The sequence below is a fragment of the Cryptomeria japonica genome, chromosome 7, assembly GCF_030272615.1.
Source record: "Cryptomeria japonica chromosome 7, Sugi_1.0, whole genome shotgun sequence".
Taxonomy (NCBI): Eukaryota; Viridiplantae; Streptophyta; class Pinopsida; order Cupressales; family Cupressaceae; genus Cryptomeria; species Cryptomeria japonica.
The window spans coordinates 3,505,676-3,527,935 of NC_081411.1; the positions used below are offsets into that span (position 1 = coordinate 3,505,676).

General features: G+C 32.8%; 1 protein-coding gene across 1 annotated transcript; it reads right to left on the bottom strand.

The window, feature by feature from the left end:
• Positions 1-2,542: 2,542 nt before the first annotated feature.
• On the bottom strand, positions 2,543-6,187 carry LOC131037050 (disease resistance protein L6-like). The gene is made up of 6 exons (XM_059207917.1): positions 5,760-6,187; positions 4,494-5,469; positions 4,104-4,370; positions 3,711-3,812; positions 3,146-3,592; positions 2,543-2,962 (listed from the first exon to the last, which is right to left on the bottom strand). The coding sequence occupies exons 1-6, from the start codon at positions 6,185-6,187 to the stop codon at positions 2,543-2,545; spliced, it is 2,640 nt and encodes an 879-aa protein (XP_059063900.1).
• Positions 6,188-22,260: the final 16,073 nt, after the last annotated feature.

Here is a 22,260-nt window from a genome sequence, read left to right on the forward strand (position 1 = left end):
TTTTGTCATTTAAAGAACAATTTCAAATATATTTTGGGTTATATTTAAATTATGTACATAAGCTCATCTACAGTTCTGATTTGTTTGGATTGTGATTCATTGACTAGTCTTAAACCACACACACTAAGAAAAATATTAAGCCTGGAGAATGTTAGTCAACTCTGAGTGGTTAACACTTTTAAGCCTAGAAATGTATTCTTAGTGTGGCCACACACATTAAGCAAGATATTAAGCCTACAAAATGTCAGTCAACTCTGAATGTTTAATACTTTTAAGCTTAAAAGTGTAAACTTATAGTGTATGCTTTAAGACGTCCCTAATTTATCTCATTGAACATACGTTCTGTTTTGCATACCCACATTTATTATGTGTGGTGGTGGCTTTATTGGCAACCGGCACAACAAATAACGTGAGTGGGTGTCTTATTCTTGCTTGATAGATGGTGGCACTATCTGCAGGCTATGTTTTTATCCCCCTGCACTTTCCTTGACTAGGGAGTTTTATGTTGCTTGTGATTACCTCAATTTTATTGTGATGGGATGCAAACTGTAAATTGGTGGCTCTCTCCAATTCTGGGGGATTATAGATCTCCCACAAGGCTTTCTCCTTTTCTCCATTTGTGAGAGAATAACTTGCATTGCAATTGTGTATGTGGGTACCTAAAATGGCTTTGCTGCCAATACCCATGAGGCATCTCATATTGCATAGCTTGTCTCCCTAAATTGCACTTAAGGGGGGGTGTTGGAGTACTAGTTTTTACAATTTAGGTTTACATAATTTTAACTTAGGTAACAACATTTAATAGGTTAGGTGGATAATTGTAGAGTCATATTAGGACTCTAACTTCTCTAGGTTGAGACACATGTCTAAATCTTGTCCACTCTTCCACCCTGCTCTTGCCTATTTAAGCAAGGCAGCTTGTACATTTGTACTCACCTCTTAGCTTGATACAATCTCATATGTTGAATCTCTCTTAGCTATGGATGACGTCTTGCAGATTGGCTCCTAGGTTGGGGTGGAATCACCTACATTTTTGAGAAACCAACTTTAGAAATTCACCACACAAATTGAAATAACATCCATACTAATAATATACTAAATAAATCTTAATGTTATCACAAAAAAAACATAAAATCGATATAATAGTAACTATTAAATTTATATTTTGCAATTTAAATTTATAATTTTTTTTTGTAATTTTATGTAAATACTCAACATAATTAATCTCAAATACAAATTTTAATTTTAAATTATTTTATTAAAAAATTAAAGCCATACAAAAGAAAAAGTGCAAACTAAATTCAATTTCAAAGATCCCGTACAACAATTAATAAAAAATCATCAAATACAAAGATGAGATTTACATACATTAAATCAAAGACTTCAGTAAAACAAGTTTTTCAACAACAAATAGTCAAAGCAAGTTGATCACACTTGTCAATGCTTTTTCTTTCCTTTTAGCTTTACAACAATTAATAAAAAATCATCAAATGCAAAGATGAGATTTACATACATTAAATCAAAGACTTCAGTAAAACAAGCTTTTCAACAACAAATAGTCAAAGCAAGTTGATCACACTTGTCAATGCTTTTTCTTTCCTTTTAGCTTTACCACATCATATGCGGTAAAGTTTGGTACCCAAATATTTTGTTATGTTAGATGCTTTCCTCTAAGAAAAGATAAATCTAAAAAAAGCCTAAAAAATCTATCATTCCTATAAATTCACTCCTATAACACCAAATTTTTTCATCCAATCATACTGTAGATAAATAATTTCTTGTTTAAAAATATATTTCTTAACTTTATAAAAATCAAGTTTATTTAGAAAACAAAAATAATAATTTCTTTTGATTGGTCAAAATAATTGATTAATTCGACTTAAGTGAATGCAATAGTATTGCATACGACAACTACTAATAACAACCATTAAATTTATATTTTACCATTTATTTTATAAAAAATATCTTTTTGAGATTTTTAGGTAAACATTCAATATAATCAATCTAAATATCAATATTTAATTTTAAATTACTTTATTTAAAAATAAAAAGCATAATTAAAAAAAAAATATAAACTAGAATCAATTTCAAAGATCCCATATTACACGGATTAAGAAAACATAAAGATGACAAGCTTTTTAATAGCAAATAGTCAAAGCAAACTAATCACACTTCTCAATGCCTTGCAATTCAGCTAAAGCTTTCCCTTCTTCCCCAACTTTCACTATGGCCTTAAACCCCTTATTATTTTCAAATAGTGAAAGAAAACAACAATAATCAGGATGTTTAAAACTTTGGCTTTTCTTTTCACTTTCATCTGTTTTCATCTACTTTCTGTTTCACTTTCATCATTATTCTTTCGCAACTGTTCTTTCATCCTAATGATGGTTCATGGAGTGTGACCTGAAACATCGATACAAAAATTTCTTACACAATTGAATCCAGAAAACAAATGAAATCAATAAAATGGACAATAAAATCCTCATACTTTTTCCACGTAATCTACTACCATACTTTCATTTGTTTTGACATCTGCCATTTTTTATCTGTATAATCGATCAACAATTCTTTGTAATATAGCTAAAGCTTTGCCTTCTTCCCCAACTTTCAATGTGACCTTAAACCCCTTCTTTATTGTCACGCTCACTAGTCTACCTTCACTATCATGTTTGTTGAGTAAAACTGTAATTAACACATCCCCTTGAGATGGCAACCAATATTCGATTTCATCGAACTTAAATGTTAGACCATCCTGCAGTGATGTTGCAAGAAAAGCATATATTGTGATTTCGCTCGATGAGCTCTTCATCTTCACCTTGCTATCATATTGTGTATACTCTTCTCTCCCAATCTCTGAGATTGCTTGGGCACCGATCACGTCAGAAAAGATATTTGCATTAAATTTGGATGATGCTTCACCCATTGCCTGCTGTATCAAAATGATTTTCTTCAACGGCAGCATCTGAAACATTTAAAATACCAACGTAAAAAGAAAGGATAATAAATAATTGATAAAAATATTGAGGGTAAAACACAAATTTTAAAACACCACATAAAATGAGTAACATTCATTTTCCCTGTCCAATACCAAAGGAAAAATCATTATTCAAAATTAATTGATTGCATTGAAAAAGGGTAGTATTACCTCCAATCCATGAATGTAATTCCGCACCCATGCACATCCATCGTCAGGCATTTCAACTACCAGACTTTTCAATCCTGGCAACTCTTCCACCCCTTCTACGTGTTGCAGCTGACCACATCCTTCTATGATGATTTCCTCCAGACGATGTAGAGTAGATAAGCCTGACATTGTTTCCAATTTCGAACATTGATACACTGTAAGAGTATTTAGTATCTCTAGCTGCTTTAAGTCCATTTCTTTTAAATTTTCCATCCACCCAACTTTCACTGATCGAAGTATGGGACAAATTTCTCCACTAATTAGCAACTTTGATATATTATTAGGACCACTGAGATCTATTTTTTCAAGTCTAACCATGAAGCTGCTTGCAGAAGAATCCAAATCAGTTGAAGCCACAGATTTGCTCAGATCAAAACTCCCTCTGCAGAAGCCGTACTCCTCGGTGCACTCCAAGAACAATGATCTAAGATTACTAAGTTGTTTAAGCGATTGCGCCAAGGATGTTATATCTGTCTGACCCAGTGATTGCACCAAGGATATTAAATGTCTTCTCCAAGGACCTTACTATACGTAATTCTTCCAAATGCCTGAACATTGCCATTGATTCTGGAAGCTTTCCCAAAGAGGGAGAGTCCCAAATCCATAACTTTCTCAGCTCGAAACTGGCCTGGAATTGAAAGTTAAACTTACAATTGAGACTTACATTTAATTGATAATTTAAGTAGATTACACTCAAACATAAAACTTACAAAATTTCTAATACATTAGGATATTTTTCCTAATATTATTTAGATCGAGTAGAAACTATTGTAAACTTGGTAATGCTTTGTTTCTATGTTCAGACTATTGAGATTCTCCACATTGTGGAGTCAACAATAGCTTTCTAAGTAGTAAACAATCTTTGCCAAACTAGTACTCTGAAAGTAGACTTCATTTCCAGCAAAGAATAGTGAAATACCTGCATATTGGTCTGGAACTGTTGCTCGAATATGCTCCAAAATTCTTCCACTTCCCAAACATTTAAAAAGTACAATTTCTGTAGAGGAATCCAGGAAGGAATTCGTGAAGAAATTTTTTTTAATACAAAGCTAGGTCTAATTTCAAGCCACAGGAGGCCAGTCTCTGCTATAAAATAAGTAATTTTTTGTTCAAGCGCCAAATCCCAGAATGACTGGAAACTCCTGCCCTTTCTTTCTTCTAGGATTTGTTGAAATCCTATTTCTTCCTGCATATAAAGATCATGGTTAAGTGTCTGTCCGGCTGGAAAAAAAATGAAAAAAAACACTAATTGAAATGTTTTTTCAAACGCTTTTTATTGTATTATTTTCAAAATAGTAAAGGAGCACACCATAGATTTGAGAATGTCTGGTCTCCACAGTCGAGGAGGGCCCAACTCATCTGCCATTTGTCTTCCCAGATCGCGGAGGTGATTATGCATATGAAAGAGTGGGTATTTAAAACCCATAACCACTTCGACTAGGCACTTATCTTGCAGGGTTTGAACTGCATGCTCTGCGCTCCAACCGGACGCCTTCCAGATTGATATAGCTTTATCTTTTATAGGCATATAATCTACAACTCTAACTCCCCTTTCCACTTCAGGTATTTCTTTCTTATTGAAAAGACAAGCTATATCAATAAATATCTGTTTCTCCTTTCTGTCCAGGCCATCAAAGCTAATTTTAAGCCTTTGCATTATATCCATAGGCTGGATTTGCTTAACTTTTTTCAATTCTAGCTCCCAATAATGCTCATCCCTACGATAAACATGGGCGCCCAGAACTTTCAGTGAGAGGGGCAAACCTCCACAGAATTCCACGAAGCTTTCAATTAATTTCTTATATGCATCGGGTGGATCACATCCACGAAAAGCATGTTTACAGAAAAGCTCCTTAGCATGATCCTTATCCATTCCCTTCATCTTATAACGGATATCTGCACCCCTTAACACACTCTGGTCACGGGTTGTAATAATTACCAGGCTACCAGAACCCAGTACACCTTCAGGTAATAGGGCGTCTAACTGGTTCTCTTGATCGATATCATCTAGGATTATAAGGAAATGCAAATGCCTTGCCCTTCCCAGACGATCCTTTAACTCTCCGATTCCTTGATCCACACTCCTAATATCTAAATCTTTATTCTTTTGATCTTCAGGGAAAAGATCTTTTAATAGCTGACTTTGCAAGTAGTGCAATTTACCTTTGGCATGTGATTCTCTGACATCAGAGAGAAAGGATGATGCACCGTAACTTGAACGCTTCCTGTTAAACAATTCTCTTGCCAACCCCGCCAAGGCCAAAGATCCCTGCCGTCCCTGCTGTCTGCGAACAAGAATTTTCAAAATCTTGGACTAGTTCTGCAAGTCCAACCGGATATTTTGCAACATGTAACGGTTTCATCTTTTCCGTTTCTTGCAGCACACGGGACACAATCTTTTCACACAAATCCCTGGAAACCAAGTCTAAAAATCTCTTTAAAAAGAAAAAATGAGTGTCACATGCTTGAGGAAAAAAAAACATGGTGAATCAAGTAATCTTACTCTTGATATTGGCTAAGTTCATAACCAGATATGTCTGCAGCAAATGCAAGGGCCTTTTTCTATTCATCCAACTTATCAACATTCCTGCCATTCCTTCGATAGTCAGAAAATGCCGCAGCATACTGAGACTTGTTGTTCTCTATGTGGCGAAGCTCCCAGGGCTCGACATCGTAGAAGACAGGAATAAAGAGGGCATCAGTTTGTTGTAACATAAGGACAAGCTCCTCTAAACACCACTTTGACTCTGCATATCTTTTAGAAAAAATGGCTATTTGCACAACAGATGAGCGTATGGCATTTTCAATGGCAGATGTAATAGAATCTCCCCCTTCTATCTCTTGACGGTCTAGAAATGCCCCGGACTGTCTAGCCTTAAGATCCTCATAGAGTTGTTTAGCAAGGGTTTCTTTGACGTCAGGGCCTCGGTGGCTGATGAATGCATCGTATTGTTTAGAAGATGCAGTTGATCTTTCCTTAGCAAAGGAGGAGGAGGAAGCCATGAATGCGGAACTAGAATTGCAGCAGGGTGGGGATATGATATTCTCCTTGGAGACGATGAAGGATAGATGAAGGAAAAAACAGATGAAAACCAGACAGTTTCGGCTGGAGGAAGCCATGAATGCAGGACTAGAATTGCAAAATGTATGAAACGCTCTAAAGGGCAGAGGGGGGTCTTCTCGGAGAAAACGAAGAAAAATGAAATAAAAAAAGAGATGAAAACTAGACAATGTCGGTTAGGGAAGGTCTGATTGGACTTATGTCGCTTCGAGGAAGCCATGAATGCATGCAGCATCGGCCACCAATAATATCCGTTAGAGAAAATACCCGCCACAAGTATCCAGCGTATCCGCTTTTATGTAGGCTTGAAGATATAGTGCCCCGTGCCTCTACTAATTTAACGGTTGTGGGATATGTTGAATTAAAACTGTGAATTTTTTTTAAAAAGGATAATGTTTTTAAAGCTTTAACTTAGTTAACTGAATACTTGAACGTATCCTAAGCGTGGCTATTAGGCAATAGGAATATTAACTATTGATTTGAAAATAAATTTTTAGTTTTGTAATTAAAAATGTACAATCATCTGATATAAAGATTAAATATGGATATCAAATTAAAAAGATGATTATGAGAATATATAATTTGTCTTTGGATTTAAGAATATTTTTTTCTTACATGAAAGGTAAAGTCAACAAATTTAGGTCAAAGTAGGTCAAAGTAGTGTTTGTCAAGATGGTGTGTATTCGCTACTTTCTATTTTGTCTAATTTGTCTTTGCTTCCTTCCTTTTCTCTGTTATCGATAACTAATTGTATTTTATTGGCAAAAGATCAAGGATAATATTTCTTAACCATGAATATGTTCCTAGGATGATCATCCAAGTATGGATTCCTTATAGTGCACCGAATCTAAGTGTTTCGCTATTAATTTCACCATGAATGCATCTAAAATAAGAGAGGATGCTTAAAAGATGATAGAGGTGAAATGAATTCCTAAAAAGATTAGCAGCTAACATCCAATTTTGTGAAACATGTACTTAATTAAATTAGGGTGGAAAAATAAAAGACAATGAAGGGGCTAGCAAGATATGCAAGCTTGAATTAAGGAGAAACTCTATAGTTAAGTGAAGGGAAATGAGGCATCCCAATAAAACCACTGAGATCAGTATGCACTTACACTATCAGGTGTTTCTTTAAAATAAATTACACATGTTGATACAAGCACATACTACTATGTCATAAAAGAAGAAACATACATAGTTGATTTTCCATACCTTGAAGGAAAAATGATACAATTTACAAACCTATGAAAATTTCAGCAGCACTACGATATACAAATTTTATAAATTAGAATCATGAAATGAGAAGAATGAGACAAAAGAGAGAACAAAAATGTACATGTGAAAAATTCTTTTGGATAAAAAACCCCACACTCCAAAACGTCAAGCCAATATATCATTCAGTAACAAGTTGCAATATATTTTCAGGCTATAAGCCTTTACATGGAGATTTGCAACTTGTTCCATCCTAGAGAAAAACCAACAGTGTAACCCCTATGAAATGAACTCCTCTACTCTCATAAATCAGTTAAGGCATCAACATATATATAAAGCTCAACACAAAGAGGTAGGTGCCCATGGTTTCAAAACTATCTTCAAAGCCTAAGAAGTAAGTTATGTCATAAACAACATCTTGTTAATCCCATGACATGTTGCTCATAGAAACTTTTAAGGCAACAACACCTATCTCATCCATAATGATCATCTTGACAAATATAATGTAAGTAAAACATAGAAATTCCTATGACTAGGAATGGGCACCTTCCTTATCTTACACGAATTGTCAAAAGTGAACTCTACCATAAATGCTAAATGCTAAAATACAACTCCAATACATAATAAAAATTGAAAACCAAGGCTCTTTAGTGAACATAGCAAATTGCTAAAACAATATCATCCCAAAATACAACATCTTCCAAGTAGATGCCAACTTCCTAAATATAGGGAATATGCCATCTCATCACCTACCATGTAGCATGCCACCTCACCAAGAGTTCCCACAAAGGGAATTACAAATTAAGAAGTTAATAACTTAGGATTCGCCCCACCACTTTTCAACTAATCTTTCAGTTTTACATTTTCAATATACAATTTGTTGATTTCTTCATTCATGTCAACTTGAATTTTTTCATATTCAACCAATTTTTGTTGCATTTTCTTCACAACATCCCTAGTAAACATAGCAAAATGCATAGTCATTATGGTAGCCTCCAAGAGAGAAGTATCTTTCAGCACCTTAAGTATAGCAGTCCACTTTCGTTTCTTTAACTATATCAACCAATTTAGGTTTGTCTGTGCTCTTGAATTTCACCCATGTAGACAAAGTCTCTATCCGGGGCTTATACCCTATTCCGATCACCCCTTGTTCTGAATTAAATTCTGCAACCAACATGGGGTCTTCTTAGTGTCTGACTTGATCCAAAAAAAACCATCTGTTTCACTGACATCCCTGGAATAATCAACATATTATTTTTGAGCACCATATCTCTAGCCTCATTTGGGGTCACATCTATGTCATCAAATCTCAATTCCCTAAAAGTTTGCAAAGTGATCACATCATGTTGAGACTCATCAACACCCATCATGTTCATCTTCTTTTTCCTCTTTGAATTCTTTCATCTTCATTTTGATCCAAAAATCTTTGAATCCAGGTGTCTTAATGAATTCATCATCCTTCATGAATCTCATAGATGCGACAATCCTTTCATCCTCATGATGCTCGGGCAATGCCTCTTCCTCAGTCTGAGCCCTTTTTCCATGTGACTCCTCTTCATATATTGAGGGTGATCCTTGGGGTTGATCAACTCCCTCACCATATTTTAAAGATTTCAAGGCACTAACAACATCATCTGTATCGCCTACCTCTTCAGTGTCATCATATGGAACGAAGGGTACATGATCATCTTTCTTTGGTTTTTTAAGTGGGGGGTGGACTAGGTGAATATTCTTGAACAAACACAACATTAGGAGCATCATGGATTACAACCCCTTTGGGTCTCTTTGCAAACAACTTTGTTGGTTTGGGTGGTGAGTCACTACCAATCGATTTTCCATATAGTTTTTCAAATTTGTTTAGATACAAATCAATCTTTTTTAAGGATGTTCTTTTCCTCTAAGAAAAATGATGACAAACTTGGATCCTTTTTCCTTTTCCCTTTCTCTAAATTTATCAAAATATTCCTTTCTTTTTCTCTGAAAATTGTCATCAAAGGCAACACAATTCTTGATTACATCTTCATCAAGTAACACTTCATGGGTAACCCCTATATTGGTTAATAATTTTTGTTAAGAAAAATAAATGTGACCTTCAAGGTCACATAATCTCTCCTGGCCCAATTTCAAAGAATAATTTGTTCTTATATATCCCTGCAATTCCTCAAGGACATCAAATCCAATAGAAAACCCAACATAACTAGTGACATGGGGTAGAAATGTCCCCTTCTTCTATCTCTCGATTGCGTCCTTTTCCATCCACATCATTTGCCACATAAACTCTAGGAATTCAATTCTGTCAAATACAAACAATGGCAATTGATGAGGAGCCCGTGGACAACCATATGCCTTGATCAATGTATATTTAGCCATATTAAACCAATCTCCAAAATTATTTGTATTCCCTGTTTTAGGTTTCATGGCAAAAGGCCTTATTAATTCCATGGTCTTAGCAGATAATCTTTCAACAAGGTGGTTCAAAGAATGCATCACTAAGTCAACAAACACATCATGTAATACCATGTAACTATTGTTTTTACATATTTTATCCCACACATAGCACCACATCTGAACATGCCTTTTGTTTCCCATATTCTCCACAATTTCTATTCCAAAGGTTGCCTGTTTTGATATAAAATCAAATGACATAACAATGATTAATGACGAAAGTCATATGACCCCTTCTTCTCTTTCATCTTAACAAATTGCTCGTGTATTCTCTTTTCAATTTGTAGGACAAAGTCAAATTCAAGATTTAATTCAGAATTTTGTATCATGGCGAGATATATCAAAGCAACTGGCATTTTATCCTTTGGATCTTCTCCTAGTATTTGGCATAAACAAAAATATGTCCTTTGAAAATAAACTTGAAATTCATCAACAACAAATAGCTGATTCCCATAATTTCCATAATCCTATTATTGAACCCTACTTTCCATATAGTGGGAGCTCATCTTTCCTGTAGGTTTTCCTCAACCTAGCATAGTCTTCTTCAAGTTTTGCCACATCAACCTTTGTTGTGGCTTGTTTGTTCAACATAAAACAATGAACAATCACTAACCTTGTCACAACTAGCAAAGGGTTTCCACTAGGCATTCTAATAGTCCAAGTAACATGATGATAGTGTTGTGCCAACACTTGAATCAACTCAACATCCATGAACGCATTTATTACAATTAGCTTGGTGAGGTCTAAGGTCCATGGATTTGACAAGGGAACCTTCTCATCTTGTTTGTCATAGAAGTACCAAAATAAATCCTATATGTCCATGGGAATTAGGGCATCTCTACATACCTTTCTAGAGTCTATATCCTCTAACTATAGCAAAATATCCAACAAAGACTACTGAAATGGTCTTTTCTTTTCTTTAGGGTTTGAAGATTCATCCTTTTGTTTGGAGCTATCAACCTTTTGGGACATTATGGAAAAATTCTTTCCCCTTGCAGCTTCTACTAAATGAATTTAAAAATGAAATTCCAAAGCAGTGGCACAACCAGCTTACTTATTACCAACTCGACCCAACTTGTTACTTTCTCGTGTTCTCAAAGAGCTCTAGTGATCTCCATCGCAAATACAAAATGACTGAATGAGACTTATGAATTTTGGATGCTGCAAATATCACTTTACCAATTATGATCAGAAGAATTTTAAAATATTGAAAATAATATTTTCATATTTTTTCTAGTTTTTCTATATGTTAGTAATATTGGCGTTTTTGAAGGCCTTCGGGGCATTTTCAGCCCTTGAAACTTTGGCCAATCTTAGAACGTTGTCATAGGTAGGTTCTTTCAGGACTTCGCCTTAAAATCTTAGAGACCTTTCCAACGAGTTAAATGGCTCGCGATTTCGAGTCTGAGTAGAAAGTTATGTCTAGTTAAAGTTAGGATAAAATTTCATATAGTTTTTTGAAAATTTCGTAGTTTTGGATTTATTATGTAAATAAACAAATATGACTGTTGGGTTTCGATTCTCAAGGGGTTTTGGTGACTCTTGGAATCTCATGAACTGATATATGTTGGATTTTCGAATTGAATAGATTACTTTTTGGCTTTCTTCAATTCCATGTTTACCTTGTTCATGTAAATAAATCCACAATACCGCAAGTTCTGTTGTCATCCGAATCTATCATTCAGATCAAATTACTTCACTCATGCCAAGTTCATTAACTCAGTAAGTTCGAAGCTGTAATATTAATTCAAAATCAATGTCTCGAAATCCTTTTTCCACCACCTTTTTATGTTTAGTGCAATACCATTGCTTGGTTGTCTAGACAATATTTCTTTTTGCGGGGTTGCGGTTTTCACCACAACACTGCAAGGATAACTTCAATTAATGATATTAACTCCGCGGGACTGCGACGATATATATCATCCTTACCGCTAACCTGCATATAAACAACACGCTGCTATCAAGCCTTATGCGAGACTGCGGGGACATATACTGAGATTTCCGATTTTATCGCATGCCCACTACATGATTCATGAATTGAGTATTAAGGATTACAGGATAGCAGTAAGCCTTTTAGAATGAATTTTTCCAAACTGCTAAACCGCAAACATGCCAAGTTAACCTTCAATGAACCTTGCGGGGTAGCGAGACATCTTTGCTTTCACTTTCATCACACCACCATCCCGCTAGAAGATAAGTAACCCGACCATAGGGGGCTATGGGAGTGCAGTACATTACTCTAACAACCCTTTTCTTACTGTCATCCCGTTGTTCCTTAGTTATTCTCAAACATGATACCTGCAGGATTGTGGGGACTAGTGACAAGGCAGCTATAAGCTAGTATGACCAGTTAAGCATGGCCAAAAAGGAATGTAACATCATGAAATTCATGGAACATAAATGTGGAAAACTCAAGGCATGAGAATTTACAAAGGTGATCAAATATTTCAAAGGTGTATGGGCAAAGATGCAGACTTCATATGTAGGACATGTCACAAGGATTTTTGGGGTTTCTAACATGTTTAAAGAGTTGTCACTTTCAACAATCCTTCTCAAACTATTGATCTCAATACAAGATCTTCTTAGTTACAATGTTATGGATATTAATTATGTTATGGATATTAATTATCCTGTAAGAAAATAATCTCACATATTCCACCATGAGTAGATTTTGAACAACAATGATAAAGTTATGTACTATACATTTTAATGATTAAAGACTAATAATCATTTTTATTTTTTAATAATAACTAATATCACTATTTCTATAATCTTATATGGAAGTGGCACCACTATAATATGTCATCACTATGAACTATTAGTGGTTGATCTATAAGAGCTTGAAAGATTTGATAAGACCTATAGAGTATAAGAGGTTGTAATATTTCTCTTCATTAACATCATCCATTAGGCTTGATAACTCAATAAAACATAAGATAGATGGCCCATTATATCTTATATGTAATACTATTGAAGCCAACATAACAATTCTAATTTGACATGCTCTACATCACCTCATATGAAAATGCAACATTATATATGTTTTCAACAAATTATTGATACATCATTTGAAGGAAAAATTCCAAAACAAATATGTATGTTTCAAATGTGCAATGTGACAGTTTGATGTAATCATTGCTACCATTTATATATTTGATGGAACAAAAGTGTAAGTCATTCAATTTTGCATTAGGACCCTAAGACATTTCATGGGTTTTCTTTCAAGTTATGGGTGTTAAAGGGTCAAGTGAATATTAGAGGACTATTTCACTCTAGGGCTTATAATAGAAAAGCCAATGAAACGCACTCATATTAGGGTGTTAAACCATAGTTTGGTGGTTTGACCAATCCCGAGTAAGCGATGAAGGGTTTTAAAATGTCAAAACTTTTCTTCTTATGCGTCCGATAAAAACAGACAAACAATGTATTTTACAAAGAGGATTAAGGATGTAAATTAACGTAACGCATTGGAAATAACCATGTTCGATACTATCTGCAATTGTTTTTATCATACAATAATTATCTTCCATGAAACTTCCTTTGGAAAGCAGGCGTAAGACAGAATAAGAGCAGAATAAGTGCCTGTATTTATATGAGTAAAATACATGCTGGATAAATTCAAAACAAGCACATCAAACAAATTTTTGACCGAGCCGTGAAGAAATGAGCTGGAAATGTTGAAGAAGGTACAACAAAATCCCATAAAATATTTGAAAAAAACAAGGAGAAAGAGAAACAGAAATGGCCGGCCAGTCAAATCAGCATAACAAACTCCGTCGGGAGCTTTTATAGCATTAAGATAATGGTGCCGATTTTGATGTTTTTATTCTATTTCCTCGTCCTCAAATTATTGGCATTGTACTCTCACAGATTTTTTATTTTCCTCTTTTAATTTGACGTTACCTTTATTTATTAAATATTACTTACAACCTAATATTAATAATTTGTTGTTTAGTCTCTGTGATAACACTTCGTTGTCATTTTTCTATCACTTTTTCTTATTTAAAGTCATATTCATCATAAGTTGATTGGAATTGGTATTCTTAATCATGTTTGAAGATCTATTGAAGGGTTATCTAATCATGTAGCAAAATAAAATAATATGTAGCCATACCTTCAATAGAAGAAAGCCATGAAAACAAATGATAAAAGAAACCATCTTCTTACTAAACACATGTTGAGAAAGTACAATGTTCAAAATGATTGATTGATTGATTGATTGTTGAAACTAGTACCACAACATCGCCCTATATCTAATTCTTTTCTTAAAAAGACTTTCAGAAAAATGGATTTATGGATTTTACAAGAGAGTAATGAATGAATGAGTTTTTCACAATGAAGTAATGTTGTTTATCAATATGCGAGGGAAAATGAGAGGTTTACAAGTGACATTATGCAATTTCTTCACATGATTAGGACAAACATTAAGATGAAATAGATATCAAAGATTAATAATGGTCTTTCTTGTGCCTTGGGCAAGATTGACCTTATTTATTTTAAAGAAAGTAATTGAAGGATGAGCAAACAATTAACTAGTTCCCTAAGCCTAATTTGCTTACTCAACTAATAATGAGGGGGATTTTAGAGAATTTAAATGAATATTGTATACTTATTTAATAATGAGGAATTCTAGGGGAATGATTGATTTATTAGCTAAGTATGGTTTATTCAATTAAAAGTTTAAAACATAAAAAAAGAGAATAGATTTCTTAAATCATTTAAATGATTTTTTAATTAATGATGCAACTAGATCTATGGAAAAATCATTGTATAATGATAGGAGAATATAAGAATGCATTTTAGGTTTCATTATTTTGTTCCTCTCTACGAAGGCATTACAACTACTAGAATGTTACACACACACACAGTTCACAGAAAGAAGTATAATAATAAACTCATATATCAAGATTGAGATTGGAATTAGTTAGGAAAAATATGCCCATGCCTTGAGCTTGAATCTAAGTTTATTTTTTTGTTTGGCAACAAGAGTAGCCATATCCACATTTAATCTATTATTACTCTTATTGTGCATGTAAAATTACAATTTTCTTTGCCAACACTCAACACATGCAAGAATATGACTTCCACTATCCATTGATTGTGTCTTGGGTTATATAAGTCAGTAAAATGTGAATTTTGCACCTACCCACAACTAGCTACTTGTGCAAGAAAAACACAAACAATAATAGGTTTACATTTATAACATCCATTAAGCCTTCAAATTTGTATATATATATATACATGTGTGTGTGTGTGTGTGTGTGTGTACGTGTACGTGTATGTGTATGTGTATGTGTATGTGTATGTGTATGTGTATGTGTATGTGTATGTGTGTGTATATGTATGTGTATGTGTGTGTGTTTATATATATATATATATATATATATATATATATGTATGTGTGTGTGTGTATGTATGTATGTATGTATGTATGTGTATATACACACACACACATATATACATATATCTATATATATATACATATATCTATATATATATATACATATATATCTATACATATATATACATATACATATATATACATATATATCTATATATATATACATATATATATATATATACACACACACACATATATATACACACACACACACACACACACACACACACACACACACACACACACACACATATCCTAAAAACCTAAATAACTATATATAATAATTATAATATGACTTAATTAGGAGTTCAGGTAGCCACTAGCTGACTACTCATTGTTGGTAATATTACATCATTCCAATAGTAAAATAAATATGAATTAGTGTTTTTATTTGAGTTATTTAAATAACTCATAGATATAAGGGAATGGTTATCAAAGGTATAAGAATCCTCTTATAATATAAGATATTTCTTTCCCCTAAATGTAATATTGAATGAAAATCATATCAAAAGTCTTTGGTTTGTAATATTATTCAAGCTTTTATAATATTTATGGATATTTAGTATTTAGTATGAGATCATATTAGAGGAGAAATTAAATTGGAATCTTCCTAAAATTGTGAGCCTATTTTATTTAAGAAAAATTATTCCAACAAGATAGAAGGAAATTTCACTAGGTTTGATTTCCTTTCTATGAGTAGATTAGTATTGTGAAGATTAAGGCTTTTAACATATTTGGGATGTGATGACTACAAAATAGAGAAGATATTCAAATGAGACATTATAGTATTGTTATTGCTGATATAGTTATTCCTCATCTTACTTCTATTGTCATCAACTTTGACCAAACCTATTGCAATGATAGAACTGACTATGAAAGTGTTGAGAATCCATATCATTGTCTCTTGGAAACCTAAATGAATTTATATTCATCGTTATTCTACATTCAATAACCTTATGCCAAAATATATTTTAAAAATAACATTTACCATTGAAATATTGGAAGCACCTAGCTAGAGTAGTTTGTTTATGAATGGGTCTTTTGAATTTTTTATTTGGGTTTCAAACTTGTCTAAAGTTATTCTTCTTTTCAATTGAATTCTCATATTCATCATGTTTCTTTCTTTCTAGCCTTAACATTAGCCATGTTTTTTTTAGAGATTTCCCCCTTTTATAAACTTAGTTCCTCATTAAGGCTATCACTGGCAGTTTTGAGTTTTAAGATTTTGTCTAATTGCTCTTTTGCATTTTCCAATTCTTTTCTCAGAGTAAAAAGGTCTTCTCCAAGCTTGTTGCATTCATATTTTTTTTCATGAAGCTTTGAATCCAAACAATTAGCAATCATCTTTTCTTCCTCAATTATATTTTCTAGGTTGACAATTTCATCCCTTTTGTGTTTGTCTTTACAATATTTTCTTTCTTCAATCTTATATTTCAACTTGATAATTTCTTGTTTTTCCTTTTTGAGTTTGATTTCACATTCTTTGCTTCGTTCAATTTGACCTTTCATTTTTACAATTGTCCTCTTTACCTTATTGAATTCGGTCTTAAATAATCTGCACGTTGCCCTTGCAATGTCCACGTCTTTAAGGAAATACTAGATTTCTCCTTCAAAATCTACCTCACAATCATCTAGATTGAAGTCCCAACCTTTTCGTTCCATTGTCTCTAGATTTGATTTAGGATTAATGATATCATTAGCTACTACTTCAGTTCCCATGTGTTCAAATCTAGGATATTTCTCAATTGTTACATTCAAAGCTATAAAAGAATTGGCCTCCTTTACTAATCTTTCAAACCCTTCTTTCCTATTTTCAGAACCTTTGTCATGAAATGTAAGGTGACATCCTTTGCTATGCATTTGACTAACAATGAGAAGAGTATGTTTTAGTCCAAATTAACATAATGAACATCCTTTGCCTTATGTTTTCCATCAATAGTTATTACACATATTCCACAAATTTGTGCTAAACCTTCATCTCTGAATTTCACAGATCTTCCCTTCCATTTATTATTATTGATAAACTTCTCTCACCCATAATGTGATTGGAGAAACCACTATCAATTGCTCAAGGTAATCCACACAATCATTGACTTTTCATTATCTTTGTAAACTTGCAACATACAAAACTTCTTACATTTTTTAACATCATCCCTTTTTCATCCACCTTTAAGGACACAAAGAATGTTTCATCATTTGGTCATCAAGGTCAAGGTCAAGGTCTTCATCCTTTGATGAATAGTTGTTCTCCTTGGAATAAAGGTTTCTTTTGGACTTCTCTCTTTTACAAATAGCCATGTTCGATACTATCTGCAATTGTTTTTATCATACAATAATTATCTTCCATGAAACTTCCTTTGGAAAGCAGGCGTAAGACAGAATAAGAGCAGAATAAGGGCCTGTATTTATATGAGTAAAATAACATGCTGGATAAATTCAAAACAAGCACATCAAACAAATTTTTGACTGAATTCCCCATCATGTTTGTTTTAATACACATTTTCTACGTCGAATAAAAATTCAAAGTCGATAGAGCCGTGAAAAAATGAGCTGGAAATGTTGAAAAAGGTCCAACAAAATCCCATAAAATATTTGGAAAAAACAAGGAGAAAGAGAAAGAGAAATGGCTGCCCAGTCAAATCAGCATAACAACCTCCGTTGGGAGCTTTTATAGCATTAAGATAATGGTGCTGATTTTGATGTTTTTATTCTATTTCCTCGTCCTCAAATTATTGGCATTGTAATCTATCACAGATTTGTTATTTTCCTCTTTTAATTTGATGTTACCTTTATTTATTAAATATTCCTTACAACCTAATTAGCCGATAGGCTATTTAACGTGGGCATTGCCCATCAGGATTGTCTCACACATCTGTCGGGAAAATGAGATATGGTTGTACGTGAAAAGTGGTTTCATAGTGAATGAAGACATCCGGTAACACACAGACAGTAAAAATATATTAAATGTGGGATTTTGCAGCCACGTATCTCTTTGCATATTGGCGTGGCAAGTTTCCATCTTTACGAAAGGGTGTAAATGTATTGGTAGCGCAAAGCATCATGTGTCGGTTAATCAAACGAATGCAATAATCTTCATTTAGCGGACAGGAATTTACCCGAGAGTGAGACAAATCAAAGCGGCGAAAAAAGTAAAATATTTACACCACTCAAAGCATTTTCCAGACAACCGTATATCATTTTACCGTATCTCATTTTCCCGGCAGCGTGAGACATTTCCGACAACCGTATCTCATTTTCCCGACAGATGTGTGAGACAATCTTGGTGGGCAATGCCCACGTTAAATGGCCTATCGGCTAATTAGGTTGTAAGTAATATTTAATTAGTTTTTGCTTTCATTTAGCCCAAAAATCATACATAATGGTTTAGTTTTTAAATAAATAATTAATTGAGAGATTTAGTTTTTTCATAAATTCAAATATTTTATTAAAAATATATTACAATTTTAATATAAATAATAAATATAATATATAAACAAATTATATATTTAAATTTTTTAAACATTATTTTTGTTTTTAAAATTTTTTATAATATTTTTAATAACATATAAAAATTAGAATATATAAATAATAAATTTTATGTTATAATATTTTAATGGTCAATAATAAAAAAAATTTATAAAATGTAATTGAAAAGCAATTCAAATTATAAATTTAATTTATCTAAAATTTATATTATAAATATATTAATTATTATATATTGTATTTGATTTATTCTTTGTGATTTTTGCAAGTTAAATTCTTGTTAAAACTAGCAGAAATGAAATTTTGGTCTGGAAGTGTCCTTTTAGTGAGTTGCATTATTATGCGTGTTGTCTAATTTTTTTATATTTATATTATTTACTTTAAATTCTATTTAATTTTTTGATAGTCTTAAACAGTGAAAGCATTACAATCCCTTAACGAGTATTCATCTAAGGTTAGAGTAAAACAAAATAACCTTGAAGTAAAACGTTAAAAGTAAATAATATAAATATATAAAAATGATTCTTAAATAGTTTTGAATATAATCTTTAAATAAATAATGTAAATAATGTTAAAAACAATTCATTTTCTGTTAAAATTTGAGTATATCTTAATGGCGATAAAATGAAGATTTAAAAACTCTTTTCTTAATTTATCTAGATGGTCTCTTATGTACTTTGGCTTTGTTCAAATTAAAAAGAGTATTTTATATGATATGCATTGTCGTGCTCCAAGAAGACATGAACTATGTACAATACATTTTCATTTATGAGATGAGCTTCATATGATACTTTATGTCAATTGCATCTGAAATGATTAATAGATACAATATTCATGCCCTAATTTTATACTCTCCAACATAATGATTAAAGTATATTTTACAATCGGCTAATCATTGCACCTTTGTTTTGGTGCAATTGCTAGTATTAATAATTTGTTGTTAAGTCTGCGTGACAACACTTCGTTGTCATTTCTTTATCACTTTTAAAGTCATATTCATTTCTTTATCACTTTTAAAGTCATATTCATCGTAAGTTGATTGGAATTGGTATTTTTAATCACGTTTGAAGATTTATTGAAAAATTATCTAATCATGCAGCAAAATAAAATACACAAATACTAATAGAATATCAATTAAATTGTAACATAAATTTTATTTATATGTATATTAAAATATAGAGGAAAATGATAAGAAATAGTCTACAAAACAAGAATCCTACAATACTAATTTAAATTCTCTAAAATCCCCCTCATTATTAATGTTAACTAATAATGAAGGGGATTTTAGAGAATTTAATTAATAATGAGGGGGATTTTAGAGAATTTAAATGAATATTGTATACTTATTTAATATATGAGGAATTCTAGGGGAATGATTGATTTATTAGGTAAGTATGGTTTATTCAATTAAAAGTTTAAAACATAAAAAAAGAGACTAGATTTCTTAAATTAATTAAAATATTTTTTTAATTAATGATGCAACTAGATTTATGGAAAAGTCATTGTATAATGATAGGAGAATATAGGAATGCATTTTAGGTTTCATTATTTTGCTCCTCTTTAAGAAGGCATTACAACTATTAGAATTTTACACACACACAGTTCACAAAAACAACTATAATAATAAACTCATGTATCAAGATTGAGATTGGAATTAATTAGGGAAAATATGCCCATGCCTTGAGTTTGAATCTAAGTTTATTTTTTTGTTTGGCAACAAGTGTAGCCATATCCACATTTAATCTATTTTAATTCTTAGTGTGCAATGGCCAATTACAATTTGCTTTGCCAACACTCAACACATGCAGGAATATGAATTCCACTATCCATTGATTGTGTCTTGGGTTATATAAGTTAGTAAAATGTGAATTTTGCACCTACGCACAACTAGCTACTTGCGCAAGAAAAACACAAACAATAATAGGTTTACATTTATAACATTCATTAAGCCTTCAAGTTTGTATGCAAAATTGCTCAAACACTAAAAGATAAACTATATGGAGACCAACTTAATAAATTTGAGCACACATTAATATAAAAATTTTGAACCTCTAATATGAACCAAGAATCATTTGCAACCAAAAAAACCTTCCACACAAGAGATAAATAATATAAATTCTATGAGCATATAATTGATTAGATGTATACAAATGGTATGATGCATAATTTATTTACAAATGAGAGAACACACTTGGAAAAGAAGATGATAATCAAGTTAAAAACTAGATCCATGGAATTTCATATTGGAGATTAAACATTAGTTTGAATTCACCAAAAACTTATAAACTGAAGACATAAACCTATATACATATATACATGTATATATGTATGTATATATATATATATACATATATATACATGTATATATGTATGTATATATATATATATATACATATATATATGTATATATATACATATATACATATATATATGTATGTATGTATATATATATGTGTGTGTGTGTATATATACATATATACATGTATATATACATGTATATATACATATATATGTGTGTATATATATGTGTGGGGGAAAAAGCGAGACTAGGTTAACCTGTCCTAATCCTACCTCTTGTCACACATTACGGAATACGAAAGAGCCTAGAGGTATCGCACAATTGGCTACTTCTTTTTGGTGAAAGAGAGAGCCACGGGCTACCTATTAGGGTTTCTATTCCTTTGTTGTAATTGAAAGGTAAGATTATCCAAGTCCAATTCCTAACCCTAAAATGCAAGTATGAACTAATAACAAGATTGTAGAATTGAACTTAAACAATGGAAAGCTATAAATACAAAGATAAGACAAGAATGCAAATGCATACTCGGAGTCAAAATCTTAGTGGAAATGTTCGGGATGGGGGCGCGGGCGCCATTGTCCTGATTCTGCACCTGAAACTGCACCTGAAACTGCTGTTTTGCACTCTAGAAAACTGTCTGAAATGTTGTCTGTCAGGAGGACCAGGGCGCCCAGCGCCTCTGTCCCAGGGACCAGGGCGCCCAGCGCCCCTGTCCCGGTAGGACTAGGGCGCCCCACGCCCCTGTCCTGGTCTTTTGCCCTGCAATTTGGTGTGGGGTGCTGTCTCGACCTGCTTTTCCTGGATCTGCAACCTACGGCGTCGTCTGAGTCCCGAAACCTGCACTTATATCTGAAAAAGGTGTTTGGGCGGCTATATAGGGTTTTGCCTTAGTCAAACCCCCGCTTTGGTGATTTCCACCTCCACGAATAGCCAAGTTGTATTGTAAAAGTAATGTGTGTGCAGACCTTGTGTGTGTGCAAGATCTAAAATGCAAGTAAGCAAACTAGAGCAACCTAGGAAGTAAACCCTAATTGCTTGTAGATGATAATGTAAATGCTCTAAATCAAGATGCAAAGTGATCTAAAGCATGAATGTAAGTGATATAATGAAGCTTATGTAAAGACATGAAAACAACATGAAATCATACCGAACCCCAAGGGAGGGGTACAACCCAA

Bases quoted from the DNA above. Each gene is read 5' to 3' on its own strand.
- LOC131037050 (XM_059207917.1), bottom strand. From the start codon at position 6,187: ATGGCTTCCTCCTCCTCCTTTGCTAAGGAAAGATCAACTGCATCTTCT. The intron at 3,813-4,103 runs GTATTTCACTAT...TTTCAATTCCAG, and splicing joins AGTTCCAGACCAATATGCAG to GCCAGTTTCGAGCTGAGAAA. The intron at 2,963-3,145 runs GTAATACTACCC...TAAATGTTTCAG, and splicing joins ATTACATTCATGGATTGGAG to ATGCTGCCGTTGAAGAAAAT.